The sequence below is a fragment of the Odocoileus virginianus genome, chromosome 12 (assembly GCF_023699985.2).
Source record: "Odocoileus virginianus isolate 20LAN1187 ecotype Illinois chromosome 12, Ovbor_1.2, whole genome shotgun sequence".
Classification (NCBI taxonomy): domain Eukaryota; kingdom Metazoa; phylum Chordata; class Mammalia; order Artiodactyla; family Cervidae; genus Odocoileus; species Odocoileus virginianus.
The window spans coordinates 61954205-61980710 of NC_069685.1; the positions used below are offsets into that span (position 1 = coordinate 61954205).

The window sequence follows — 26506 nt, forward strand, 5'->3', positions numbered from 1 at the left end:
CTCTCACACCTTGCTTGCTATGCGAACCTCACGCTCTTCCCATGACGCAGTGACTCTGCTCAGAGGGAGGCACAGGGCTGCCTCGAGTGCAGACTCTCGGAACCAGGATTCTGTGTTTTATGTGTTTTAGCCCAACAGCAGCCCTGGGAAATGAGATGGGAAGAGAGGTTTCTGGAAGCAAAGCAAAGATGACAATCTGCCAGTAGCCTGACACCTAGGAAAGGGCCCAGAATAGGCAGGAGGTTGTCTTGTGAAGCAGGTCTCGTCTGGAAGTGTCCTCGAAGCCAGGCACTCAGCTGAGCTACTGAGGGCGGGAGATATGAACACGGGCTCGGGAGCTCCGAGTTCTGTCCCTGCATCAGCACATAACAGGTCAGATTTCCGTCAACCTCAGGACTTGGCGATCTCACGCATCAGCGGCAAGTCTGGATGCTTAGAAATGCCGCAGGACAGGAAGGGAATGGGTTCTGTGTCTGTCAGTCACGGGAAAGTGCCTGAAGAGCCTGGCCTGGGTCTTGGAAGGGGTTTTCCTCGGACAGTCCAGCAGAGAATTGGGACAACGTGCATTTCCCTAGCTCGAGCTACGGTCCTCCTTCATCCGGGAAGCTCACCCTCTTAGGCCAGTCAGGGGCGAGGGACACCAGAGGCATGACAGAAAGGGGGCCGCGGGCCTGGTGTGCGGTGGAGCCTTGCTGAAGCTGCTGCTGTCCGCCCCCGACCCTTGCACACAGACCGCTCTGACCCGTGCCCTTCCTTCCTAGCCTGGCTGGATCGGGCAGGGCAGAGTGAACGGTGACCACGCAGAGTACACACAGGCGTGTACATCTATATGCAGGTATCTCCATCAGAACTTAGTACTCAGAAGTCAGTAGCATTTTTGGCTACTTTATTTTCAGCCCTTAGCAACTTCTTTCAAAAAGACACCATGTCATAAACGGGAGATATTGGCTCACTGGTGTGAAGTTACACTGCAGTTTTCACATGGAGTCTCAGGTACTTCCGGTAAAGATTTGGTTAGGATTTTGGTCAGTATTTTCATTCTGTGACTCGCATCGTATCATCATAGAACGTCAGACTGTAACGTCACCGAACTGATGTTCTCAGTCCTACCCCGGCCTGGCGACAGCCAGAGCAGAATGCTGTCCCCTCTCACGCAGCACCCCCACTCCCCGAAAAGCAGCTCTGCTTCTGCTCCAAGCCCTTTAAGAAACTCCTGTTTGGGACCCTCACTCAGGGCAACCAGCAGCACCACCCACTTCCAGCCAAGGGGCTGGCCCGGCCAGTCATCACCCACCTTCGGGTCCCGGCACCCCAAGCTCCCTTCCAGGTCATCCAGATCACCCCCTTCCCCCAGTGGGTGATCCAGACAAGGCAGTCTCAGCATCCCCGACCACTTCGTGTGCACCGACCCCCTAGGAGGACCGTGGTGAAGACAGCCTGAGAAGTGGGCACGCGGTCTGCTTGCGGATACGGATCCATCTCCTGGCTCTGCAGGCGCCTTGGGCCCACCCCCTGCAGACAGCGTGGGACATGCACTCTAGACCAGGGACAGCGGGGTTCTAGAAGAAACACCAGCCTCAGTCTCTATACTAGTCAAGGCTGGGGTGGAGTAGACCCAGGGAACGTCAGACACCCTGGGCTCCATGTGATGGGGGGGTCACTGACCCCGGGCCCCTGGGCTGGAAGGAGCCATGGCCCCACCCTGACCCCCACGCCACCCACACCATCAAGTTCTTTACCACGAGCTCTAGGTCTGCCGACCCGAAGATCGACCCCCTCCAGCCCTGATCTGCAGAAGGAGTAACAGACACTCAAGATATTGCAGTCCTAAAAAAGAGGGCTATTCCAGGAAAAGTAAACAGAGGGGCTTTCCTGCTTAACAAGGCAGCGTCTCCTTTGCTGGGGTTTGACTTGAGGGTCGCCCGTGGGGGCCAGGAGCGACCCACGGTTCAGAGCAGGTTCACTCCATGCTTCAGCAGCTTCTGCTTGGCTCTGCCCGGGAGGCTGAAGGCGCCGTCCTGCGGGTTCGGGAAGCCAGAGCTCCGTGCCGCTGTGGCCAGCTGCTGGAAGTAGGTTTCGTGAATGGGGCTGCAGCAGGCGTACACAGCCGTGGAGGCGTTCCTGGTGAAGGGGAGAAAGGAGATCACAGTCCGCCACCGGGCAGACCTCAGACCCCAGAGACCCCGCGAGGTCACTGGCCCAGCAGGACGAGCCCGGGCCCAGTCGCTGGGGCCACAGAGAAGGGGCGCCTCGGGGCTCCAAGCACGGCTCTGGAGGCCCCGTACAACCTGGTGCTCACGCCGGCCCCGAGCCTTCTGGCTGTGGGAGTCTCAGCTGTCTCATCAGAAGCATAGATATGACAGCAGTCAGTTCCCTCACTGAGACTTCACATGGTAAATGAGTAGCGATGGATACAAATCTCTTAGCCCGTGGTGAGATGGTTAAGAAATGGAGGCTGCTGTTTCTATTACTGTTACTCAAATGAGCTACGTATCCCACCATGAAAAGTCTCAGCTCCAAGGAAGGTGAGACACTGCAGGTCCATAGGTCGGAGATGGGTCTGGGTTGCCAGCATGGGCAGCTCTGACTTAAAGTCAGAGGAGGCACATTTATTCTGGAAAGATACACAGAAATATTGGCTGGAAACAGCGCTGGGCAGCAGAAACGCCCGCACTCGTGCGTGGCACCTGATAGACATTAGAACCTCGTCAGCCAGGCTCAGAGCCCACACCCCACACCCCACCTCTCAACTTCACTGCACACACACACACACACACACGCACACACACACAACCCCAACACCCCAACCACAACCATGTGTGGAGGGGCGTGTGCTGTGGAGACAAGACACCTGGGCTCAAATCCTGACTCAGCCACTGATCCAGGGCGACTCATTCATCCCACTGCATACTTGTGCATACTTGTCCATGAAATGAGGTTACAAAGAATGTACTCGACCAACCCACTCCATAGTACAGTACAAACATGCAGTATACACAGAGCAGGCACTCCCCTTCTGACCCTCTAACTTGCCTTCTTTTCTGCTACTGGTTTCATAAGAGAAGCATGTAGAGAGAAAAAGTAGGGTTCAGTTGGTTAAAGATTGTAAATGCCATTAATTAATAGGTCTAGAACTGCTGGCCTGAAGGTGTTCAAGACATGCAACAAAGTGAAAAAGGAACTTAGAAAACAGCAAGTGCCTGTGCTCCAGTTTTTTTTTTTATAAGACAGACCAGTAAAATAATAAAAAATACTGATCATCTGTCTTTTATATGGGCTACCCCAGCGGCTCGGCGGTAAAGAATTCGCCTGCCAATGCAGGAGATGGGGGTTCGATCCCTGTATTGGGAAGATCCCCTGGAGAAGGAAATGGCAACCCACTCCAGTATTCTTGCCTAGAGAATCCCATGGACAGAGGAGCCTGGTAGTTACAGTCCACGGGGGTTGCAGAGAGTTGGACACAACTGAGCAACTGAGCAGCAGCCCCTTTTATATGCAAAAAACAAAAACTACCACCAAGAAAACCTGGGGTGGGATACACCATCCTGTTAACTGGGGGTATCTGGGGGCACATGCTGGTGAGGGGAGGACACGTTGCCCTTGGGAGACCTTTGTGGGGGGCATCTGGATGTTGTGGTCAGGAGCACGCAGGGCTTGTCCAGTTGGAAGACAGACAGCCCCTCCTCCCGCCCCAGTGACTGATGGAAGTGCTGAGACGGGCAGGGCCTTGGGTGCCCTCCCTGCTGTCCCTCAGTGTCTGCAGCACTGTCCCGAGCCCCAGGAAGGGACCTGGCGCGTACAGCACTCAGGGAAGCCCGAGGTTGGATGACAGCAGCCTGCAGAGCCGGTCAGGGGAGGCCCGGGCCGGTCCGCGCACTGGTCTTCATCTGGCTGTGACTGAGGCTCTGCCAGGGACCCCAGGTGCAGCGCTGGAAGCGGCCTGGGGACGCTCACCTGACGGTCACCTCGTACAGTGTGGGCAGCCGGGCGAAGTCAGAATGCAACAGGCTGACGGCCTGGAAGAAGCGGCGGTCCTGCACGGTGGTCACCTGCGACAGGTTGGCTGCCCGAAGAGGACACGGAAGTCATCACGCATGGCAGAGCGCCGCCCCCCAGCACCCCCAAACCCAGCACCCCCAAAACTGGGGTGAAGTGAGGCCCCCCAGGCAGGAGTGCAGGTGCCCAGCGGCAGCGGGGACAGAGGTCGGAGTGCTGGGCCCTCCTGCTACCCCTGATGGCGGGCAACATTCGTCTCGGCACATGGACGTCCAAGTTGGGAGGTGACCCCGTCACAGGTAGTCTGGACGTGGGTGTTTCTCTCAAAATGATGGAGAAAGGGCCAGAAAGAGACAGACCAGTCAGGAAGAGTTTGCCGAGAGCAGTTAAACCCGGTGAGAGCTGGGCTCCGAGAGGGAAAGAGCATCCTGACCACGGGGCACCCCCCCCACCCCCCCACCAGGGTGCTGGGCCCGGGTTCTGACCCCCCACCCGCCTCCCGGAGGTGCCCCTTACCTGCCAGCACATTTTGGACACGGTCGTAGTGTGCGAAGTTGTAGGTTCTGGCCGCGGGGGCTGCCTGGTCCCGGGGTAGCGTCTCGCTCAGGTGTACCTCCAGCCCGTTGAGGGACGCCAGGCTGCCGTGGTACTGCGGGGCGGGAGGGGACAGGCCGCCGCCACTCAGCAGGCCACGCGGGGAGAGCCGCCCGGCCACCTGACAGCGCCACGGGTGCTAGGACCCGTGTTTGGAGAGGTCCCGACTTCTGCCCTGAGGTCCTAAACCTCTTCAAAGCGTTCATCACTCAGTCATGTCTGACTCTCTGCGACCCCGTGGACTGTAGCCTGCCAGGCTCCCCTGTCCATGGAATCTTCCAGGCAGGAATACTGGAGTGGGTTGCCATGCCCTTCTCCAGGGGATCGCCCTGACCCAGGGACGGAACCCAGATCTCCAACATTGCAGGCAGATTGTTTACCGTCTGAGCGACCAGAGAAACCTCTTCAAACTTGTGGAAAAGTAAAAGAAGGGGAAAAAAGGAAAAAAAGCCAAGAAAAACAGCCCAGAATCTCAGCATCCAGGCAGAGCTGCCGGCAGGCGGCCCGTCCCCGCCTCACCACGCGGCCGCCGCGTCCCCACCCCGCGCGTCTCAGCCGGACAGAGACGTCATGACGTCATCCGCGTGTGCGGTGCGGCCTCCTCCCTCCCCGGAACCCGAGCGGACCCAGGGCCGCGAGCGCGCGGCTCTCCGGTCGCTGGCCCAGGGGAGGGCCCGGCTAAGGAAGGCCGTGGGAGCCGAGGCCCAGGCGCCTCTATGGTCCATCGCCTCCAGGGGGATGTCACGTGCAGGTGCCCTGGGAACACAGGACTGTCTCGTTTCTTATGAGTCATTGTTTATAAGCTAAAGATGGAGGTCAGACTGTAAGCAACGACTGATGCTAGTTTTGCAACCTAACGATACACCCTGAACTTCATTCTTCAATCTGTTTTCCCACAACGACATTTTCCAACGACCAACGGTTGAGCTCTGTTTGGGGCCCATCAGGCAGGGATGTCATGCCCAATGGACTCAGCCTGAAATGGGGCCTCATGGGCCTGCCCCGGGGGCCACCGAAGTCAGAAGGCGGCAGCGGCTAGCGCCCAGGTAAATGACCCCATGGCTCAGCCTCATCCTAGCCAGACCACCGGGGCCAGTTACAGGGGTTTTTGCACCTTGTTCTTTTCATCCGCAAAATAGGAATATCATTGCTGAGTGGTGGAGGTCAAATAACATATGTACACTCTGTCTATTCTAAAGTGCTCCCCGGAGGGAGGCGTTTTCCTGAAGTCAAGAATATAAAAATCATCGTCCTTCAAGAAGCAGTATCTCTTCCATGAGCACCAGTCCCTGGACTAACAAGACTTGTCTGTGGATTGACTTATTTCACAACAGCCATGTAAAAAACTAAGCGCATGTAAAAAGGTACAGCGATGCAGTGAGGTGAATGTCATAAAGCTCAGGTGTTATCTTGGGGAGCGTCCTGGCCTTAAATTAGCATTTCTGGCCCATGCTGCAGAAACGATACTCAGGCATTAGGTCTGGCTACAAGGTTTACGTGGCGTCCCCAGGGCCCAGCAGCCAGCCTGGCTCCCAGGAGGTGCCCGGTCAACAGCCACTTGGGGACTGGACCGAGAGCGTGAACTAGGCATCGACAGCTGCAGGCTGTGAGTTAGTCACGGGTACACATGACAGGCAGTGTCCAGGAGGACAGGCAGCGTCCCCTGCTCGGACTGCTGCTGCTGCTTGGACTAGGGGTTGGCAAACACGGCCCGTGGACCATTTTTATAGCCTGAGAACTGAGATTGGTTTTTATATTTTTATATGGTTAGGGAAAAAAAGTCAAAAGAATATTATGATGTGCAATTACATGAAGTTCCGATTTTTGTGTCCATGAACGGTGCTGGAACATAGCCCCAGTTTACATACTGTTTATGGTTGTTTTTGTATTAAAACAGCAGAGGGGAAGGGCTGCACAAAGCCGAAAACATCTGCTGTGTGTCCCTTCACGCTAGAGTCTGCCAACCCCTGAGGCGCGCGACCACATACGTGACCCGCGCAACACGCTAGGGGACACGGAGCTGAGGCTGTGCCTGGACCCCTGCCTTTTAGTCCACAGGAAAGCCAGTGGCTGTCAGTGCGCCCCCAAACATGCACAAGAGTCGCTGCGGGGACACCCATGTGCTCAGAAGCACGAGGTTCAGGGAAGAGGGGCCCTTTTCCAGTCTCTGCCAACACTGACCTCGGGCCTCGGCTGCTGCGCGCGCAGCTCCGCGCCCTGCTGTAGAATGAACAACTGACCCCATCACTGTGGCCGAAGGGCACTGAGATGACGACCTCGGGGTTCTGAGCAGGGAGCCGTCAGTGGCTCTCTGCTTCCCCCTGGTGGCGGGAGCCGACTCTGCTCCCTCTGAAAGGGGAGGGGGGGACCGGACCTCTCCCTGGCTGCTCCCCGCTCACCCCCCCCCGCACCCAGCGCCCTGCCCCCACCCTCAGCAAGCAGAAACGGTAGCAGCTGGTCCACGCAAACACGGGATGGCGGAAAGACACAGGGAGCCATGGCGACGTGTCCTTCCCGGGGAGACTGCGCTCATGGTCAGGTCCGAGCTTTCCTGCACCAGGCTGGGGGCGGGGGGTGGCTTTTCGGACAGCCGCAGAGAGTCTGGGGGGAAATCAGGTCAACTGTTTTGTGTGCTGATCCGGGACCGAAAGGCAGTGAAAGCTCTCTGCCAGTTATAAAGGAGACGGCCTCCGGGTCTGATCAGCCAACTCCACTCTCAAACTGGCAAGCTGATCAAAGTCCATCATGCCCTGCTCTTTTTAGCAAAGACTGATTTTCCTTTTCCATAAAGCTGCGTTCTCTCTTCTCCCCAACCCTAAACCCTCCTGTCCATGAAAGCCCAGGGAGGTCGCTGTCCTGACACCAGGATGGGCCATGACAGACCCAGTGTCACGTCCATGTATAAAGGGCCATGGAAGGCAGGGCCTTCAGTCCTTCACCTTCCCACCTGCCGGGCCACCGTCAGGTCCACGGGAGACAGACGGGTCGGGGTGAGGGCCGGGAAACAGCAGGAGGTGTGGACCCGCCCTGTGCATTAGCTAGGTCTCCATGGCTACTTCAGGGTGAGATGGGCGTCACCGTGTCGGCCCCCAGCGCTGTTCAAGGCTTGGTGGAAGTAGCGGATGTAAATTATTTACATACAGCAAATGCAGCATGCACCTTAATTTACCTCCTCCTCTCTGAGCAGCCTGTGTTGGTTTTTCTTTTTATCTTGGGGGTCGTCTGATCTGGGCTCAAAGCCGAACAGACCATGAGACTGAGGTGTGGGGGGAGGGGTGGGGACGGACGTGTAGAGCTGCATCCGTGGCCCCCGCTGTTACCATGAGGCGGGGAGGGATGTCAGTCAGAGCCAGGGGGACGGAGGTGGAGAGGGTGACCTGGGGCCTGGGAAAAGGGGAGAGGAGCCAGGCAGGTGAGGGAGGGCTCTATGCGGGGACCCGCCTTTCCTCCTCCACTGCGCGCCAAGGGGGACCCGCTCCTTTACAGAGGGTCACAGGTCTGGCATGCTAATAAGATGGGCTCAGCATAACATAGATTGAAGGACAGAAACACTGCGAGCCCCAGGATGCTGTTTGCCCTGCAGCAGTCTCAACCTGCTGTTCTTACCACCACTGCTTCCCTGGCAACTAAAGCAAGGCCGTTACTATGGCAACTGGATCCAGTGTGGACCCCAGCCCAGAGGTCTGTGAGCCTCTAGGCGTGGGGGAGAGCTGCGAGGGTTTGAGCGGCGCCTTCTGGAGCCAGTCAGCATTTCAGAGGGCCCAGGCTCCTAGGAGTGAGCTTCAGACAGACGGGAATTTGGGCTCGCAGAGAACCCCAACCCCGGTGGAGACATGCGCAGACTCCCGCCACACAGGGATGAAGGCTGCTGGGTGGGGGTGAGGCTGTGTGTGGTCAGTGCCCAACACCCTCCCGCTATGAACCAGGGGCCCCGAGAAAGTGGGGAAGCTGGAGAGGGTAGCCCTGGTGACCGCCTTTGCTCTTGGCTCTGTGCTCAGCACTGGACGCTCACCGCCCACAAACAGGGAGGTGGGCACCCCCCGCACCCCACCGGATAAACAAGGACGTCGGCACCGGGCCGTGCAGCTGACAGCTGAGCTCCTCCCCGCCCCGGCCCCCCACCCCGCTGCTCACTCACCACCTCCTCCACGGCCGCGCGGTCCCCCAGCAGCGGCTCCTCGGCCAGCAGCGACAGCACCAGGCCCTTGACGCTGTGCGTGTAGAGGTTCATCCGCACGAGCCCCTCGCGGGAGGCCGGACTCACCCTGGACACGGTTCTGTCTGCAGAGGGGCCTTCATCTGAGGGGTCTGCTGAGTCCGGGCCAAGGGTCAAGCGGCCCTCGGGAGCCCCACTGCCGCGTTGCTCCTCGCTCTGTTCCTCCAGGGGCAGCTGGGTGCGCCTCTGCCTCAAACCCAAGCAAGGTGCCCGCCCAGGCCCGCTCGTCCTGCCGGGGTCTTCCAGGTCGCCAGGAAGGTCTGCGGGCTGCGTGAGGGCTCCATTCTGGGGGACTGCCTCAGGAGCAGAGGCGGGCAGGCAGCCCAGGGGCAGGGACCCGGGCGGCTTGGCTCCGGGACTGCCGGGGTCGTGGACAGATTCCTCGCAACCAGGACCCCTGCCGTCTGCAGCAGGATGGCTCAGGGATGCTTCTGTTTTCTGAGTTTCTGGGATGTGGATTTCAGACAAGTCCAGGTCCCCATTCCCCCCGAACAAACCCACACCCTTGCCCGCGGCAGCGCAGTGCAGCGCTGTGGGCAGCGTGTTCGCCAGGCCAGGGTCGGACCGGTGCCCGTTCTCCCTGCTGCCGTCTGCCCAGGCGGCATCAGGAGACGGGGGTGCAGGTGTGGTTGTCGAGGTCTGATCCTTGGATCCCACGTGTCCGGGGGCGTTTTCTTTCGGGGCAGCTGAGGGCTCCTGGAGTCTGGCTGAAGACGCCGGAGTGCTGGTGAGGAAGGACAGGTGACTGAGGGTGGGCAAGGGCCCTGCCCCAGGGGAGACTGAAGCAGCACTTCCCTAAAAATAATGGGCATTGGCGCCATGTGGTGTCACGTGGTGACACCAGGATCATCCATTGGAAGTGGCAGAGCCCCCTGAATCAGAGGCGCCCACGTCTGGGGGTGAACTGTGAGTCTGGTCCTATATGGGGTGCTGCACATGTGCTGTCTCCACCTTTCATGATGAACCCGAGATGCAAACATTACTGGATCCATTTTACAGATGGAAAAACTGAGGCTCGGGCAGGGAATGGACTTGCCCATGGTCACAGAGCAGGTAAGTCACGGATCACAGATCTGAAACCTACGCTCGTCTCATTCTGCCAGATGCCCCTCATCTCTGCTGAAGGTCCAGTTCTCCATCGCCCCCGCCCCAGCCAGGGCAGAGCATGGAGAAGAGGGAATCGTGGGAGAATGGGATGCACGGGACTTCTGGATGAGCCCGTGTGAGGGAGTGCCCGACACGTGAATTCAGAGGAGCCTCTGTGAGCCCCCTTACCTGGCCGGGGGTTCCCGGGGGAACTCGCGGAGACTGGCAGCTTCCTCTTCAGTCAGGAAAACAGGTGTGATCTGGACGTTGGGAGGGAACGCCACTCCTAGAAGTGCAGAGCAACGTGGCCAGGGCCCTCTCTGGACCGGAGACGACGGGGAGGGGGGCAGGAAGTGTTCCTGGGGCGATGCCTCCAGCCTGCAGGCCAGCCCAGTGAGCAGCTCTGGGCTCCGGCCCCCAGAACAGAAGCCACAAAGCTGCAACTACGGTTTCTGCCATCAGCAGGAAAAGCCCACGTGGGCCACTCTGCTCCCAGAGGGACGTTTGGTGGAAGAAAACTGACCGGCACTAAAGACAGAACCTGGATCAAAAGCGCTGCTAACTGACCACAGGGGTCTGCCCGAACTTAGGCTTCAAATTAAATCCCCCTTGGCTGCCAAAGCTCTTCCTGGCAGTGGCCCTGCCGCCACCCTCTCCCCATCGTCACCTTCTGGAACTCATCTGAGCAGCTTCCTGGTGCTGAGGGTTGAGAAGGATCTGAAAGGGGGGGATTTAAAAGCTGTGCCTAAAATCGGAGGCTTTACAACTGGGATTTTGAGAGTAACTTTGCCCTTGCAGCGCTGTTAATTATTTCCCTGATCTCACGAGCCGACGGGATAACCGTATGGGACTGCTCGGCCTTCCACGTGACTTGGACGGGGCCAGGCCACTTACAGGGCCGTTTGCCAGACGTGACAGGACACCCGACTACTCACCACGCTCCTGCGGGGTTTCCTCTGTGGGTTTCCTCTGAAAACAGACAGACAGGAGTCGGTGCGGGGCACCGCCTGCTCCCCCGACCTACCCATCAGTACCGTGCGCTGCCATCTGCTCCTGAAACGTGGCCAAGGCCTGGGGTGCTGGGCCCGGCTGCTCGCCCACAGCAGAGCGGGTGGAACACATCCCCCCCGGCTGCCTGCTCCCCACTGGGGCTGGGGCCACGCCGGCTGAGGCGGCCACGCCACCCAGGTGCACACCGGGCTTCCTTCCGCTCCGGCCTCTCGGGGAATGACGGCGAGCGTTCCTGCGCTCTCAGACCTCTAGAGAAGTCATCTGGAATACGGCCACGTCCGCCACAGTGCTGGCTGGAGCCCACACAGATCCCATTATGACAACAGTGTGGGGGGCCTGTGACCCTCACAGCAAAGGGCTCGGCCTAAACCCGAGGCGAGGCCGGCTCGCCTCCGCACTTACAACCAAGGCGAGAAACCTGGGAGTCTCCTCAAAAGAGCTTTCCGGCCGTCTCCACCGAAAGGACCCAGCAAAGCGAGAGGAAAACCAAAAACTGCTCTTCTAGCCAAAATGATTTGCCCTCCTCTGAAAGGATGTGGTTTCCTTCACAGAAGCTAACTCCAGACAAAAATTCTTTTCAAAAAAAATCGCACAGAATCCCCTCGCCCACAAGCCAATCCTGTGAACACGGGGCACATTTTCCTATAAAGTCTGTGCATTTTTGAAATACTTTGAGGACACATTACATAAAATTCTGTTTCTCTGCTCGCAAGAGGGACTCACAGTTTCTGTCATGAAAGCATCTTTGGTCATTTTCGACGGCTGACTAAAATCTTAGGAAGTTTACCGTGGTGCGGGAGAATTCATCACTTCCCGACTTGAGACCACCACCAGCAGCCTGTCTGGAAAGGGCGGGCCAGTCGGTGTTTGGGGCTCTGCGGCTGTAGGTCTCTGTCCAGCCACTCAGGCTGCAGCCGCGGCTGGAAAGCAGGCCGAGAAAACACGGCAGGCAACCGGCCTGCAGCCCTAAGCTCACAGCTCCTACCTTAGATGTCTAAGTGATAACCCGATCTTTCACTCTCATAAACCCTGTTGTGACCAGCGTTTGAGTATAAACCTTTTCCAGCAGCCGGATAACTTCCTTAGTGTTGACTCCTAGAGCTGAACAACGGGGAAAAAGGAAAAGACCCCCTCCACCCTCTCCTCATCAGACAGTTCACCAGGAAGGGTGTTCTCCTGATGCCTGCACCACAGTGAGAAGGAGCCGAAGAGAGCTGCACGTGCGTTTTTAAATGTCTGCTGACTGAGCAAGTACAGAAAACTAGCTTCACGACAGATTCAAAACCAGTTTCACACACTAAGAACCAACTTGTAAAACAAAAGAAAACAGAACTCCAAGGATACGTGCCAAATGCTAGTGGTGATTACCTCTATGTGGCCCAGTTGTGGGAAGGTTTATCCACAATGAGCACATTATGACTTTTCCTTCATTATAAAAACAATTAGGTAAATATAAGATGGAAGTATTTTAAAAGCTGCTGTTGTCCTAAGCCATCTTTTACAGTCTCTCTCTGAAAACAATCCAACATCGCTTTGACATAAAGCCCACCCTGCGGGAAGTCACATTCTCTCAGTTCCACCTGGATGGGAGAAAAGCCAACCACCCAGGCCGACCACGCAGGAGAGAACACTTTCTTCCCGCTTTGCCAGGACTTCCCTTGAGGGGGACCACACGGATGGACGGGGCGTCCTGAGGAGGACACAGCAGCTGCCGCCACCACCAGGGCTGGTGGTCAGCCTTGCCCGACACAAAGACACTCGCTGGGGGACACATCCCTGCTAGGCGGGGGCGGGGAGGGGGGCTTGCTACCTGGTCCCCACGTGCCACGCGATGAAGCAGGACCTTGGCCGTGACGGAGGGTGGGAGCTGGGTGCTGACGATCCTGGGAGGTTAGAAACAGGAACCAGGACACAGGAGAAGAAACAGTCAGGACTCGGCATCGAAACAGTCCCAGCACCCGTGGCAGCTCAGATCTGGGGGACACAGCTGGTGGGAATGTCACCTGGAGGCACTCACGGGGGCCCTCTGGCTGTTCTCATCAAAGTTTTAAATGTCCGAACGCTTGGACTGACTTGTACCAAGAACATTCCTGAGGTGCTGGGAGGGCTTCTCCAGGGCACATCCCTCCAGGGTCAGAGAGTGCTGGACACACAGCACTGGCTCCCCTGCCTTCGGCCGAGACGGCCGAGCCTCCTCGAGGCCCAGAGGAGGTGTGGAGGGCTCCCAGGAGTTCTAGGAGGCCTTCCAACTGGGCAAAGGGACGCAGGGAGACCTCCGTGAGGCTAGCCCGAGGCGGGCCCAGCCACGCTGCTGCAGGAGCCCAAGCAAGAGCTACGGCCGGTGCACTGGGGCCCCGGGCGGCAGGGGGGCCGCTGTGGGCCTCACACCCCTCTCCAGACAGTGTTGGGGGCCGGAGACCGACCACTCCGCAGGCACGGCCCAGCTGAGAGCTGCGTGGATCTCTGCAAAGCCGCCTCGTGCACTCCTAACTCTTCTCTGGACACAACAGCTTCCAGTTCCCCAGGGACAGGCAGGGACCCTCAATTGAATCTAAACTACCCTCGAGTTGCCAAACAAGACTGCCAGGAACTGGCCACACACAGAGCTCTCGGCGCCCCGCCCCGATCAGGAGGTGGCCGGGTGGTCAGGGCTGCAGTGGGGGCGGGGATGGGGGGGGGTGGGGGCACGACTCACAGTCCCGCGTGGAGGATGCAGCCGGCGAGCACGTGGGGCGAGCGCTGGCAGGTCTGCAGGATGAGGGCCGCCTTGAGCAGGAGCAGGGGCTCCACCTGTGGGGGCGAGAGGCAGGCCCCGGTGGGCACGTCCCCGTGGGCAAGAGGGGACAGGCAGGGGGCCACGGAGGGCAGGCGGGCCGCTCAGAGCCCAAGCCTGGAGGGAGGGTGTGCCGCACAGCGGCCGCGTCACGCCTCTGACACCCCACGTGGCTGCCACCACAAAATGCCAGGTGCTTGGCACCAGGGCGCCTCCCTGAAGCCAGGAGGCAGAGAGAATTGGGCATATGGCTCTTCACATGCGACTGTGCACATCGCCAAGGAGACCCTGAGCGGCGGTGCGGAGACCCGGAGGCAGTCGCAGGGGAGAGCGCGCCCCTTAGATTCAGGTCATGGTGAACCCACCCTCCCCTGCAGCCCAAGCCCCTGTGATGAGCTGGCCTGCCGTCTGACCCGGTCCCCTAATTCTGCCAGAAGGGAAAATGGGGGCATTGCAGCCTTTCACGCGGGGGTACACATCTCAGTCCTCAGTCCTTGTAAAAAACCCCTAAAGGGACAGGCAGAGGATCTGAACCTGCTCACAAAGGGCCAGCAGTGACCAGCAGCCTCCTACAGGTTCCTGCCTGGCAGCCGGAACCTGCGGTACCCGGGAGCGGTCAGCACTGAGAGTTAAGGAGCCACGCTGGAGCCCTTACCGCGGGCCGTTAGTTCTTCCACGGCCACTCGGAAAGCTCTGGGCCGACTCCCAAGAAGCCCTCCAAACAGGAGTGGGAAAACTAGTCCTGGTTTCTAGCATCGAGCAGGTGCCACACCCCGGGAACAGGGACACGGTCCACGCCCGCAGAGACGCAGGCCACGCGTGGTGGAAGGTCCCGTCCCTGAGATGCTCAGGGCGTGGGGAGGGCTCCTCACAGCGCCGCTCGCACCTCCCCCCGCCGTCTGAGGATGTGACGTCCGCCAAGGCCACCAGCCCACAGCAGTGCAGGTGGCCTCCCATCACCACGTGCCGAGGCGACAGATCAGGGTCAGACCCCGCCCAGCCCCCCATCCTAGAGAGCGGCCACCCTGGGCCCTTCTGGATGTCGAGAATAACTAATGATAATGCTGAGGAGGGGGCCTTCAGATTGCTGAGTTCAGCACGTCTGGGCATTAATAAAGCAGTAACACTCTTTACTGGGCATCTGTCCTTTATGTAACTGTCCCAGTTTCAGCCCCAGAACAGTCCTGGGAGGCGGGTGTCACGCCGCTCCATGGGTAAGGAGAGCGAGGCTGAGACAGGTGACCTGACTGGTCCCATCCCACGCGGCTGGCAAGCACCGCCTGGAACCTGAGTTCTTAACAGCCACGGGGATGGAGGGATAGCTCATCGAAGGGGAAGAACCCACGTCCAGAAGCCCAGTTCCCATCCACGCGGCGGGCAGGGGGCTGAGCCAGTTACTTTGGTTCGGTCCAGGTGCCAGAGGCAGTTGAAGATCTTGTGCAGGTCACCCGTGTTCCCCAGGATGTGCTCGATGAGCAGGTCCCACTCGGCACGTAGGTCTTCCCTTGGGCGGCTCTGAAACAGAGCAGCCGGCGTCAGCACCCGCGATCCCGACATGTGCTCCAGCAGGGGCCCCAGCCCCCCACAGGGCCACGGGGGGGAAGAAAGGCATCCGGGAGGGTTCCGGGGGCCCACGGCCCTGTCGCTGACACGACGTGCTTGTGTAAAGGGTTCCTGGTGCCCGGATGTGCCCGGGCAGCATCGGTTTTGCTAAAGAGGCTCCACATGAGCCTCCCTCATACCTCGTAGGCCAGAGACACGGGCCCATTGTAAAAATGAAAGAAGCCAATGAGCTGGTGCAGAAGCTGCTTGCAGCTGACGTCGGGGAGCTCCATGGCACAGCCCAGCACCTGCAGAGGACGATAGCGTTTTCCTGTTCGCGGAGTCCTGGTACCCAGGGCTCACTAAGCCAGACTCCACGGGCCCCTGGAGATCCATCCTCTGTGGGCAGCCCCACACCCTCCCCCAGCCACCAGCTCTCCACGGGAAACAGGTGTGTTTTGAACCCACTCATGCCACCTGAGCTGGAATCATCCCCACTTCCTGTTCATCTGCCTGGGCATCCCCACCCTCCTCAGTCCCCCCCCCCCCCCCCCCCGCCACACACAGATTCCAGCACCCCCAAGCTGCCTGTCATCACTCCAGCCACCCGTGACCTCTCTCCTGAACCCCTGTATGGTCAGCACTGTTATTCAGACACTGGATGTTTCATTTGGGTTTCACAGCAAACATGGAATCCAGACTGTTAGGAGAGGCCATCCAGCCAGATGGGGCGCTTCCAGAACCTGCACCCAGTGCATCGTCGCGCCAGCGCGGAGCATGGCAGTGCTCTGTTCCACAGACAATAGACATTTGCTTACTTAGGAAGTAATTTGGTCCTCTGTTTAAGGAGCTTGAAAAAAACTTCATCTTCTTTGACTCAGTAATTCTACCCGGAGGAATCTCTCCTAAGGGAACCATCAGAAACTTAAACAAACCAACTCTGAACGAAAGCACGTAAACAAACTTTTATGCTCTGAACGTAAGCTCCACTCAAGTGCCGTCAACAGTCTGGCACCCAGTTAAGTGCTTACTTCTCCCCCAGTTATTCTACAGATTTGAAAGAAATCCTAATGATCTGACCATCTTTCCTTCAGAGACTGACAAACTGATTCTGCAACAGAAATACAGAGGACTGAAAGTATCACACACTGTCTCAGAGAAGAGTGAGTCTGGAGGATGTTCCCTGGCTGATTTTAAGACTGATTCTACAGCTGCAGACATCCAGACGGAGCAGTGCGCGTACAGAATCTTCGGAAAGGTCAGCGGGAGAGAACATCAAGCCCAGAGACAGAGCCGCCCTAAATGGTCCTCGGAGCGTCAACAGAGGAGCCCCAGGAAGCAAGCAGGCAAGAGCAAGATGGTCAACAGTGGTGCTAGAACAATGGGACATCCACAAGGAGAAAAGGCCCTTTGACCTCTGCTCACACCAGCCACAAGGATTTATCCAAGGTGCATTGCAGACCTAAATTTAAAAGCTACCACTAGGAAACGTGCTCCCCCTCCCTGCCCGCCTCAACCCGGAATTGGAGAATGTCTTCTCCAATGAGGTAGGCAGTGGTTTTAGACAGGATACAGAAAGCAATAATCGTAAAAGATAAAACTGATAGACTTCATTAAAACTAAAAAATGTCTCATCAAAAGACATTACTAAGAAACTTAAGCACACCCACAGACTGGGAGAAAGTATCTCAAAGGAAGATACCCAAGTATCCACGATGCACATGAAAAAGCCCTGGTCATGGTTGGGGGGGGGATGCAAATTAACACCTGTTCAGACACCACCTCACATCCAGCGCAATGGCTAAAACTGTGAGTAAGTAGACTGACACGTCTGCTGATGAGGGTGTGAAGTACCTGGCGTTCTCAGACTGTTGGTGGGAATGCAAGATGGTGCAACCACTTTGGGCAAATGTCTGGCGGTTTCTTATAAAATCAACACACACCTGCCCTATGACCCAGCAATTCCATGCCTAGGTATTTACCCATGAGAAAGGGAAATGTATGTTCACAGAAAGACTTATATAGGAATGTTTTTAGAGCCTTACTCTTTTGTTTTAAAGTTATTTTACTGAAGTGTAGTTCATTTACAATGTTGTTAATTTCTGCTATACAGCGACGTGATTCAGTTATACATGTGTGCGCGTGCTAAGTCGCTTCAGTCATGTCCAACTCTTTGTGACCCTATGGACTGTAGCCCACCAGGCTCCTCTGTCCATGGGATTCTCTAGGCAAGAATAGTAGAGTGGGTTGCCATGCCCTCCTCCAGGGGATCTTCCCAACCCAGGGATCAAACAAATGTCTTCTGCACTGGCAAGCGGGTTCTTTACCACCAACACTACCTGGGAGGCCATATATATTCTTTTTCAGATTGTTTTCCATTATTCATCACAGGATATGGAATCTATTTCCCCTTTACTTTACAGAAGGACCCTGTTTATCCATCCAATATGTTTGCATCTGCTGCTCCCAAACTCCGAATCCCTCCCTCCCCTAACCTCCTCTCCCGTGGCAAACACAAGTCTGTTCCCTATAGCTGTGAGACTGTTTCTGTTTCGCAGACGTTCGTTTGTGTCATATTTTAGATTCCATGTGTAAGTGATAATCACGTGTTATTTGTCTTTCCAACTTCAGCTTCCGACTGACTTCACTTAGTGTGATAATCTCGTTTGATCCATGTTGCTGCAAATGGCATTAGTTCACTCTTTTTTATGGCTGAGTAGTATACCACTGTGTATAATGTACCACATCCTGTCTACCCATTCACCTGTCAATGGACATTGTCCATGTCCTGGCTATTATAAACAGTGCTGCTCTAAACACAGGGGTGCACGCATCTCCCCCGCCCCTTTTTTACTTATTTGGCTGCACTGGGCCTTAGTTGTGGCACTTGGGATCTTCAATCTTTGTTGTAGCGTGTGCAATCTCTAGTTGCAGCATGTGGGATCTAGTTCCCTGTCCAAGGATCGAACCCAGGCCCCCTGCCTTGGGAGTGTGGGGTCTTAGCCACTGGACACCAGAGAAGTCACGTATCTTTCTGAATTAGAGTTTCGTCTGGATATATGCCCCGGAGTGGGGCTGCTGCATCATTTGGTAACTCTATTTTCAGTTTTCTGAGGAGCCTCTGTGTTTTTACACAGTGCGTGCACGCCACGTCGCTTCACTGTGTCTGACTCTTTGCAGCCCTATGGAGTGTAGCCCGCCAGACTCCCCTGTCCATGGTGTTCTCCGGGCAAGAATATTGCCATACCCTCCTCCAGGGGATCTGCCCGACCCAGGGATCAAACCACATCGCTCCGTCTCTTGCACGGGCAGGTGGGTTCTTTGCCACCAGCGCCACCTGAGGAGCCCTCTCTTACACGGTGGCTGCGCCAATTTACGTTTGCACCAACAATACAGGAGGGCTCCCTTCTCTCCACACCCTCTCCAGCATTCGTCATTGGCAGACCTTTGGTGGTGGCTGTTCTGACTGGTGTGAGGTGATACCTCATTGTAGTTTTGATACTCATTTCTCTAGACTCTTATTAATCTTACGTGCCCCAAACTGGACAAAGTTCCTGTGTCCAGAAAAAGAATGATTAAGTGGACCGATACGTTAAACTGTGGCATACTGCTCAGTGATAAACAGGGACGCACCGTGGATCCATGCAACGGGGATGAATCCCACAAACATTGAGCAGCAGGACAGAGGAGTGCTGCAGGCATCATTCCACTTACATGACACCCTAGAACAGGCAGAATTCTTCTTTGGTGGAAACACTCCGAACAGTGCTACCTGGGATGCAGGGGGAGGGGATGGAAATAAGGACATAAGGGAGCTTCCTGGCGTGATGCTAATATATTCTGTATCTTGATAGGGATTTGTGTTACACAGGTGCACCATTTATCCAAATGCACCAAATACACTCAAGATCTGTGTATTTGGTTGCATGTAAATGAATTTTACCTCAAAAAAGAGCAGAAGAACAACAAACACATATTGAACTCTAGTTAACATTCAGCATGATGACATACTTGGGGCCAGGCGGTAAGGTGTATACTCACATGTGCAACTTCAGAAAGCGTTAAAATAGAGGATAAAGGGATGAATAGATTGTATGTGATAAAGCAACCATAATGAAGGGTTTACTGTAGAATCTAAGAGGTATGTGAGTGTTCACCATATAGTTCTTTCAACTGTTTGGTATGTTAGAAAATTTTTACAATAAAACATTGGAAATAATACCTATAAAGGCAAAGATACTTCCTCACGGTTAGGCATCCCTTTCCCTTGGGAACAAATTTAAAATAAGAGTAGGCAGGAGACAACGGGATTTGAGAGTAAAGGGTACTACTACCTGTAGGTGGGTCTGTTTTGTTTTTCCCCTTGATGGTCCTCAGAAGCCTAACCTACGTGCCCCAGTGTCTTCAAGTGTCGAGCTCCCTTCCCCAGTGAGTATGAAAAGTACAGGGAAGAACGGAAACAAGAAAAGACGGAGATTAAAAACTCAATTTGTATCACAGAGCACAGAGAACATCCACAGGAGGACCCAAGTCTTTTAGAAGCGAGGTGAACGCCGCCTTGTGTAATGCAGGCTGTGACAGTGATGTCTGGGAGAGCGCTCGGCTCCAACGGCACCCGCGGAGAGGGACGCGGGCATCGTGGATGACAGAGGCAGGGGACGAGCTGCAGGCTCAGGAGCCACGGCGGCCCAACACCGCTCAGCAAGACAAGAGCCTCTTGGTAGAGGCGACCCCGCCGGCACTGGTTCAGCCTGGCAAACTCACCCAGAGGTAATCACCGTCAACCTTTACAGCGAACTTCAGTTTCCGCAGGCGGACAAGGGCGGGAGGAGAGCCAGAAAGGTCAGAAACGCAGTGGACAAGCCCGGCGATCTGTCCACACAGCAGCTCCTGTTGGTCCAGCAGGGTCTGGGGAGAGGAGCCAGTCCAGACATGAGGCTGAAGGTCCTGAACTCCCAGGTCATTCCTCAGAGCCGGGGTGGCAGGCTGCAGCCCGGAGGCCAGATCGACCCTGCCGCCTGTTTCTCTATAATCTGTGAGCCCAGCGTGGCTGTTCATGGTTTCGTTAGGGTTGTCAAAATAACAACAAGGAAGAACATGTGACAGAGACCTTGCGTGGCTTACAAAGCCTAAAGCACTGGCCCTTTGGAGGCCAAGTTGGCCGAACCCTGCCCGGACTGTCACAGAACGCCCACAGTGAGCGCAGGAGATGACTGCCCAGAATAGCATTCCTGCTCCAAGATCACAGGCCTGAGCATTTACCCCCATTCAGATCCCCATGGAGAGACTGGAGTGGTGCAGACTAATTCCCGGTCTGCAAGTCAGAGCGTAATCACGTGAGCAAACACACAGGCCTCCAGATCCACCTTCGCATTAACTAAACCCCCCAGGGGAGACAGCACGGGAAGCCACAGAAAATGGAGAACTCATGCCTCAAAGGGCTGAACTTGGACCCAGTCAAGTCTTTAGATCCTCCTCCTAGTTTAAAGGAAAGGCTCTGGGCAGAAAGCACTGAATGATCCCCTTGTGAGGAAGTGACCAGCCCAGTCCAGAGCAGGACATGTGCTGAAGTTCTCCTGCATCAGGGACCTGGTGTCTTCAGGAATTCAGTGGCGCAGGGGGAGAAAGGATGGGGGGAAGTCGGTGAGCAGTGTCATACGATAGGAGGGACTTGAAACACAGCCACACGGGCTTGTGGCTCTTGTTTAGAGGCTGATTAGGAGAAAAGGGAGGGAGAGAGAGAAAGCGGGAGGGAAGGAAGGGCTAAGTAACATCTCAGATAATAAAGGCAAAATGTGAACACAGACTATACAAGGTGGTATTATTGTCACTAATTACGGTAATTTTTGCCGAGTGGGATGTTAACAAAATATACCCTTTCCAGTTACAGATGTTCCCTGATGCTGGTGAGATGACACTATGTCTAGGATCTGCTTCAAATACTCCAGGAAAAAAAAAAAAAGAGTAGGGAGGAGTTAGGATAGCTCGTAACAGACTGGTCAGGTGGTGATCTTTGTTGAAGTCAGGCACACGACGGCTGATAACTCACTTCTCTTTACTCTGGTATATGTTTGGAGAAAAGATTCCCCCCTCCCCCCACCCCCCAATGGAGCAGACAGAAAATCGGTGATGGTAACAGACAGGTAGAGAAGGTGGAAGTACTGGGCTGCTGGCTTGGGCATTTCAACATCAGAATAGCAATAAAGAATACAGCTAGGAGTAAGGGAGCAGGGCTTCCCTGGTGGGCCAGTGGTTACGAATCTGCCTGCCAACGCAGGGGACATGGGTTCGATCCCTGGCCCGGGAAGATTCCACATACCTTGGAGCAACTACATACCACATACCATGGAGCCCATGTGCCACAACTACTGAAGCCCATGCTCTAGAGCCCATGCTCCGCAACAAGAGAAGCCACCGAAATGAGCAGCCTGCGCACCACAGCTAGAGGGGAGCCGCCCCTGGTGCAACCAGAGAAAGCCTGTGTGCAGCAGAAAGAGCCAGTGCAGCCAAAGTAATAATAATAATAAAGAAATAAACAATGAGAGAGTAAAAGTGGCAAATGCCTGGATTTTGCGAAGAAAACTGTCCAGCTATAAACCCTTTGAAAGGCCATGGGGGTCCCCGCCGAGTGGCTTACCTGCGGGGGATAAAAGTAACAGATGCCTGCTCGGGTTGGATCTCCTTCTCCCTTCACCTGGGAACCATCATAGAGGAAAAAATAGTTCCACCTGCCAAAAGAAGAGAGAGGAGCTGTGTTCTCTTCCATCCCGTGAGCAGGGCCTCGTAACACGCAGCTTCCGGTGGCCCAGCCCAAGAGGGACTCACGCCTCAGTATCTGAAAAGCCTTCTGGGGGCCCCAGAGGAGAAGGAAGCCGAGAGCTACAAAGAGATAAGACCATTTCGTAAGTACAGCCAACTCAAGCTAAACACACGCCTCCATCCAGCGATCTGACCCTCTGCTCCAAAAGACAGCGAGCAGCTAAGGAAAGATGGGGCGCCCACAACGACGCCTCTTATTTGAGACACTGCACCTTAACTCCGTACCCACGTGGTTTGGTAACGTGTCTTCTAAGACACTGATAACAAAGTAAGTTAGGGATGTCTCAGCTGCCCTCACAGCTGCTGGGCACGAGACCACCTTTCTGCCACCCTGTCGCTTAACACACACTTGGCCGAGGGCTTGGGGCATGTGCTGCGTTCGCCAGCCCTGGGGCCACGGCGAGCAAAGGGACACAGGAAACATGCAGTCTCCAGGCAGGAAAGCACGTCTATACTGGGAAAGTGGGGGCGCCGCACCCCTCTCTGCCTGCCGAAGCCTGAGTCCCCAGGACTTCCCTGGGGGTCCGCTGGTGAAGACACCGCGCTTCCACTGCAGCAGGTGCAGGTTCAACCCCTGGCTGAGGAAGTTAAGATCCCGGATGCCACCTGGCTCAGCCAAAAAACCTACAAAACAAAAACTAGAAGCCTCACCCTCCTTTGACAGGATCCCTCATCAACCTTCTGACTGCCTCTCTGCAGGGGAAGCTCTCTTCTCAATTCCCACAACCCTCTGCTCTGCCCTGAAGACTCAGGATCTCTTCTGCGGTGTGGCTATAATCATCTCCTTAAGACCACAGGGCAAACTCCCCAGGTTGGCGCTGGGTTCAGCCTCAGTCTCTGAAAGCACGCCTGTCAGGCCAGGGCACTGACTGCACTCTTCTCCCCAATCTCACCCTCCCCCCGCCGCCCTCCCTGGCCCCCACCTTATCCTCCCCATGACAAGCTGTAACTGTTTCCAGCACGTTTCGCTCGCCTGAGTTCCAGATCTCGATGTGCCACCGGCTTCAGGGCAAGAGCAAATCAAAAATGCTTCGGGCGCCGCTCAGAAAGCCCACTGCCGGGTGGTGAGCCTCTTGTGATGTAACGTACAGAAATGGCATATCACTGTGCTGGGTACAGCGTTATCCGTCAGTTATGCTTCAGACAAAATGTCATAGAAAAAGACTGGATTTGTGGTTATCAGAGGCAGGGGGTGGGGGAAGCGGGGATCGGATGAGGGTGGTCAAAAGGGACAACCTTCCAGTTATAGACAGCACTAGGGTTGTAATGTGTTGTTGCTGTTGTTTACTCGCTGACGTTGTCTCCAACTCTTTTGTGGCCCCGTGGACTGCAGCCCGCCAGGCTCCTCTGTCCCTGGGATTTTCCAGGCAAGAGTATTGGAGTGGGTTGCATTGCCTCCTTCAGGGGATCTTCTCAAACTAGGGATAGATCCCGCATCTCTTACATGTCCTGCATTGGCAGGAGGATTCTTTACTGCTGAACCACCAGCAAAGTCCTGGTGTAATGTACAGTATGATAAGCGTAATTAACACTGCCGTATGTTATATATGAAAGTTGTTAAACAGAGTAAATCCTGAGTTCTCATTACAAGGAAAAAATTTTTCATTTTGTATCTGTGTGAGATGATGGATGCTCACTAAACTTACTGTAATCTTTTCATGATTATGTGAGTTACAGTGCTGAATGTCAATTATGTCAGTGAACTAGAAGCTTATAGGTAAATAAATAGATGAATGAATGAATGAAACCCCACTGCTGGGCTGCATTCCACCTTTTCCTCATGTTCCCTGGGTGAAAGTGCCCCGACTCGTGACAGGCCCACAAAGAACATTTGAGTGGCCTTTTGAACTGCACATGCGTCTACAGTCATACCACCCTGAACGCGCCCGATCTCGTCTGAACTGCACATGTGTAATGTCATAAACCGTGCTCATTCTTTTGAAACCACGCCTCTCACTTTCCTCTCCTCAATTTAACGTTCACTGAACCAAATTCAGACATGCTTAACCCATTTAGGGTTGAGGAGAGTTTCAGGCAGATGTGGAATACCCTTCAAGAGCCAGGCTGGCCAAACTTCTCCCCGTGGCGAAATTCTGCGCGGCCACCTCTGCTTGTCTCTCAAAAGCGAGGACTCAATTGCCTGTGGTACTGTCACGGCCCAGCTGCAGAATCCAGCCACAGCTATCCTTTCTGCAATCTACCAGCATTGCTAGATCCTGCAAGAGGCTTGTGTGGTCACAACACATCCGCCTCAGAGAGAAATGGCTCTTGATTAGTGGCTCTGAGGAAAATGGCTCCCCCCCCACCACTTAATTAAATCTAGACATCCAGTTGGGGATTTTCAGTTCACCCAAAACACCTGTCCAGCAGCCTGGAAGGAACTAACCCGCAGGCCCTGCTACTCACCAGGAGGCCAGCTGGCTCTCTGTGGAGGTGGAGGCCGCCATTTACTCTCCACCGGCCCTCATTCTCTTCACTTGGGTTTTCTTTTCCAGCCTGGCTTTGTTCTCCCCAGCAGTGGCAACTCCTCCGGGTCCCCAGTCTGCTGAATCTGGATGTGGGGCGTCTAGGTGTCTTCAGACGCCAGCAGTCACTTGTCTAGTTTTCATTCAGCATGAAAGTGCTGCTTCCCTTTCCCGCAGGCCCTTCGGTCCCATCAGTACCTCCAGCCTCTCAGAAAGAATAAAATAAAGCAAGATGATTGTTCCAGAAAGTCAAATCCACCAATCTGGCTCCATGAGCATCAGCTCTCTGGCCCTCTGCGGAATGAACCCTTCAAAGAGCTCCTCACCAGGGATGCCCCTGGACAGGCGAGATGCATGCTGAAGGCGGTGCTCTGAAGCAGTGTCTAGCTTGTCTTCTTCAAAGCCATTCTGAAGGCTTCTTTTTTAAAGTTTGAAACTTCCCGTTCAAAGATCAGTCCCTTGGCCCTACAATAAACACAAAGCATAGATTATTTTAGAATCCCATGAGTGAGCATGTGACCCAGCAGAGCCAAGCAAATGGTATGCTTCAAAAGAGGTTTCCAGAAAGTTGAAGTGTGTTTCAAGATCCAAAAGAGAGGGGAGCAAAACCTCAGAGTAAGTCCAACAGTTAACTTGTAAAAGTGATGTCACACGTAAGATAAAATTAAATAACCGGTGTGAAAAAGCTTTGGGTGTTGAGCACAGCGATACAAATGAAGCAGCTGCTGTAGTAATAATGGAACTCAGATTAAGGAACTGTCACCTCGACAGCCCCAAAAGTAATCTAAACAAAAGTAATCTAAATGCCCAGAGCTGGGCATGTTTCCAAAAGACAGAGAATTTAACAAGTGACATTCAAACTCCCACAAGAAGAGAGAAAACTCATGAAATTTCAAACTGAGAAAGGATGCGGGCATCACTTTAATCCTCTCTTGTAGTCTCCTTCAGTAACTACCTTGACTGGCTTCCTCCCTCCAGAGACAGGACAGTGTTAAATTTATCCTTCCACTAAGCTGAAACTGGCCTTCAGGTAAATGCCACACTCTCCAGGAAAAGAAAACAAGGTCTGATACTTTGGTCACTTCAAATCTGTATTACCAACTGTCACTTTCTCCAAGCTCAGTGTCCCCAGGGACGTGGTTTCAAATGCTTGCTCACCATCTGCCATCCTCCTGGGAACACAAGGGAGTTTTGTTTTTTCAAGTTCCTTTGATAGATGTCCCTAGAGAGGACACCACTGAGTGTTTGGTGGCCTGTAAAACCTCTGTCTTTTCTCAGCTTTTGATATCTTGGGGTGGGCCTCACTAGGATCATACTCATGGCATCTGCGAAGTATATTCAGATGCCTATGGAGGCGGTATCTGAGCCCCCTGGGGCCAGACTGCAGCCTGAAACCCCCATCCCTTGTTCCCAGAGGACTGGGCCTCCTCTGCCAAGGTCCACTCGCTCATCTGGAAGGTCCAGAAGGAGCCGGTAATGGTCCAAGGGTAAGGCAACTGTAGGGAGGCGGCCACAGAAGCCCCTGGAGGTGGGGCGGGGCGGCGATGAAGTGTGGCCTCAGGGTCTGCAGAGCGGGCAAAGGGGCGCTACGGACCGCGAAGGGCCGGGAAGCGATGGCTAACCGCAGGTGGCAGGGAGACGTGTCTGGCCTCAGCTTCAGGGAGCCGGCATCGGTGGACAAAAAGGCGAGGGGTCAATCGGGGCCCGGGTCACTGCACGGAGGGGCGCCCAGAAGGCGCTCTCCGCCGTGTCCCTCCCCCACCCCCCCTCGGTGTCCCTGCGCCGCCGAGCGCCGCCCACCCGCCGGGGTCGCCAGGCAGTCCCGGGGTCGGTGATCGGCCTTCGGGACCCTATGGTCCCAGCGATTCCCGCCCGGTACCTACGCGCGCTGCGGAGCGGTCCCAGGGTCACGCGCCACCTGAGCCTACCTCCCCCCGCCTTAAGTTCGTGCAGGGCTGGCGCTCGCCGATGACGTGGGTCGAGCGCGCCGTGACGTCGGAGGCC

At 55.4% G+C, this 26506-nt stretch overlaps 1 protein-coding gene across 11 annotated transcripts; it reads right to left on the reverse strand.

Moving 5' to 3' along the window:
• Positions 1–1819: 1819 nt before the first annotated feature.
• Positions 1820–26503, reverse strand: HPS4 (HPS4 biogenesis of lysosomal organelles complex 3 subunit 2). Of its 11 annotated transcripts, XM_070475488.1 has the most exons (15): positions 26386–26472; positions 24444–24967; positions 21856–21946; positions 19983–20126; positions 15419–15526; positions 15075–15191; positions 13599–13693; positions 12714–12786; positions 10828–10861; positions 10082–10178; positions 8729–9530; positions 4513–4645; positions 3955–4063; positions 3034–3047; positions 1820–2121 (listed from the first exon to the last, which is right to left on the reverse strand). In XM_070475488.1, the coding sequence occupies exons 2-15, from the start codon at positions 24482–24484 to the stop codon at positions 1973–1975; spliced, it is 2007 nt and encodes a 668-aa protein (XP_070331589.1). In that variant the 5' UTR covers positions 24485–24967; positions 26386–26472; the 3' UTR covers positions 1820–1972. The 11 variants fall into 11 exon arrangements, with proteins under 11 accessions (XP_070331589.1, XP_070331587.1, XP_020732299.2 ...); XM_070475486.1 differs by lacking the exon at positions 3034–3047 and having other exon boundaries at positions 26431–26503; XM_020876640.2 differs by lacking the exon at positions 3034–3047.
• Between the last annotated feature and the right edge of the window lie 3 nt (positions 26504–26506).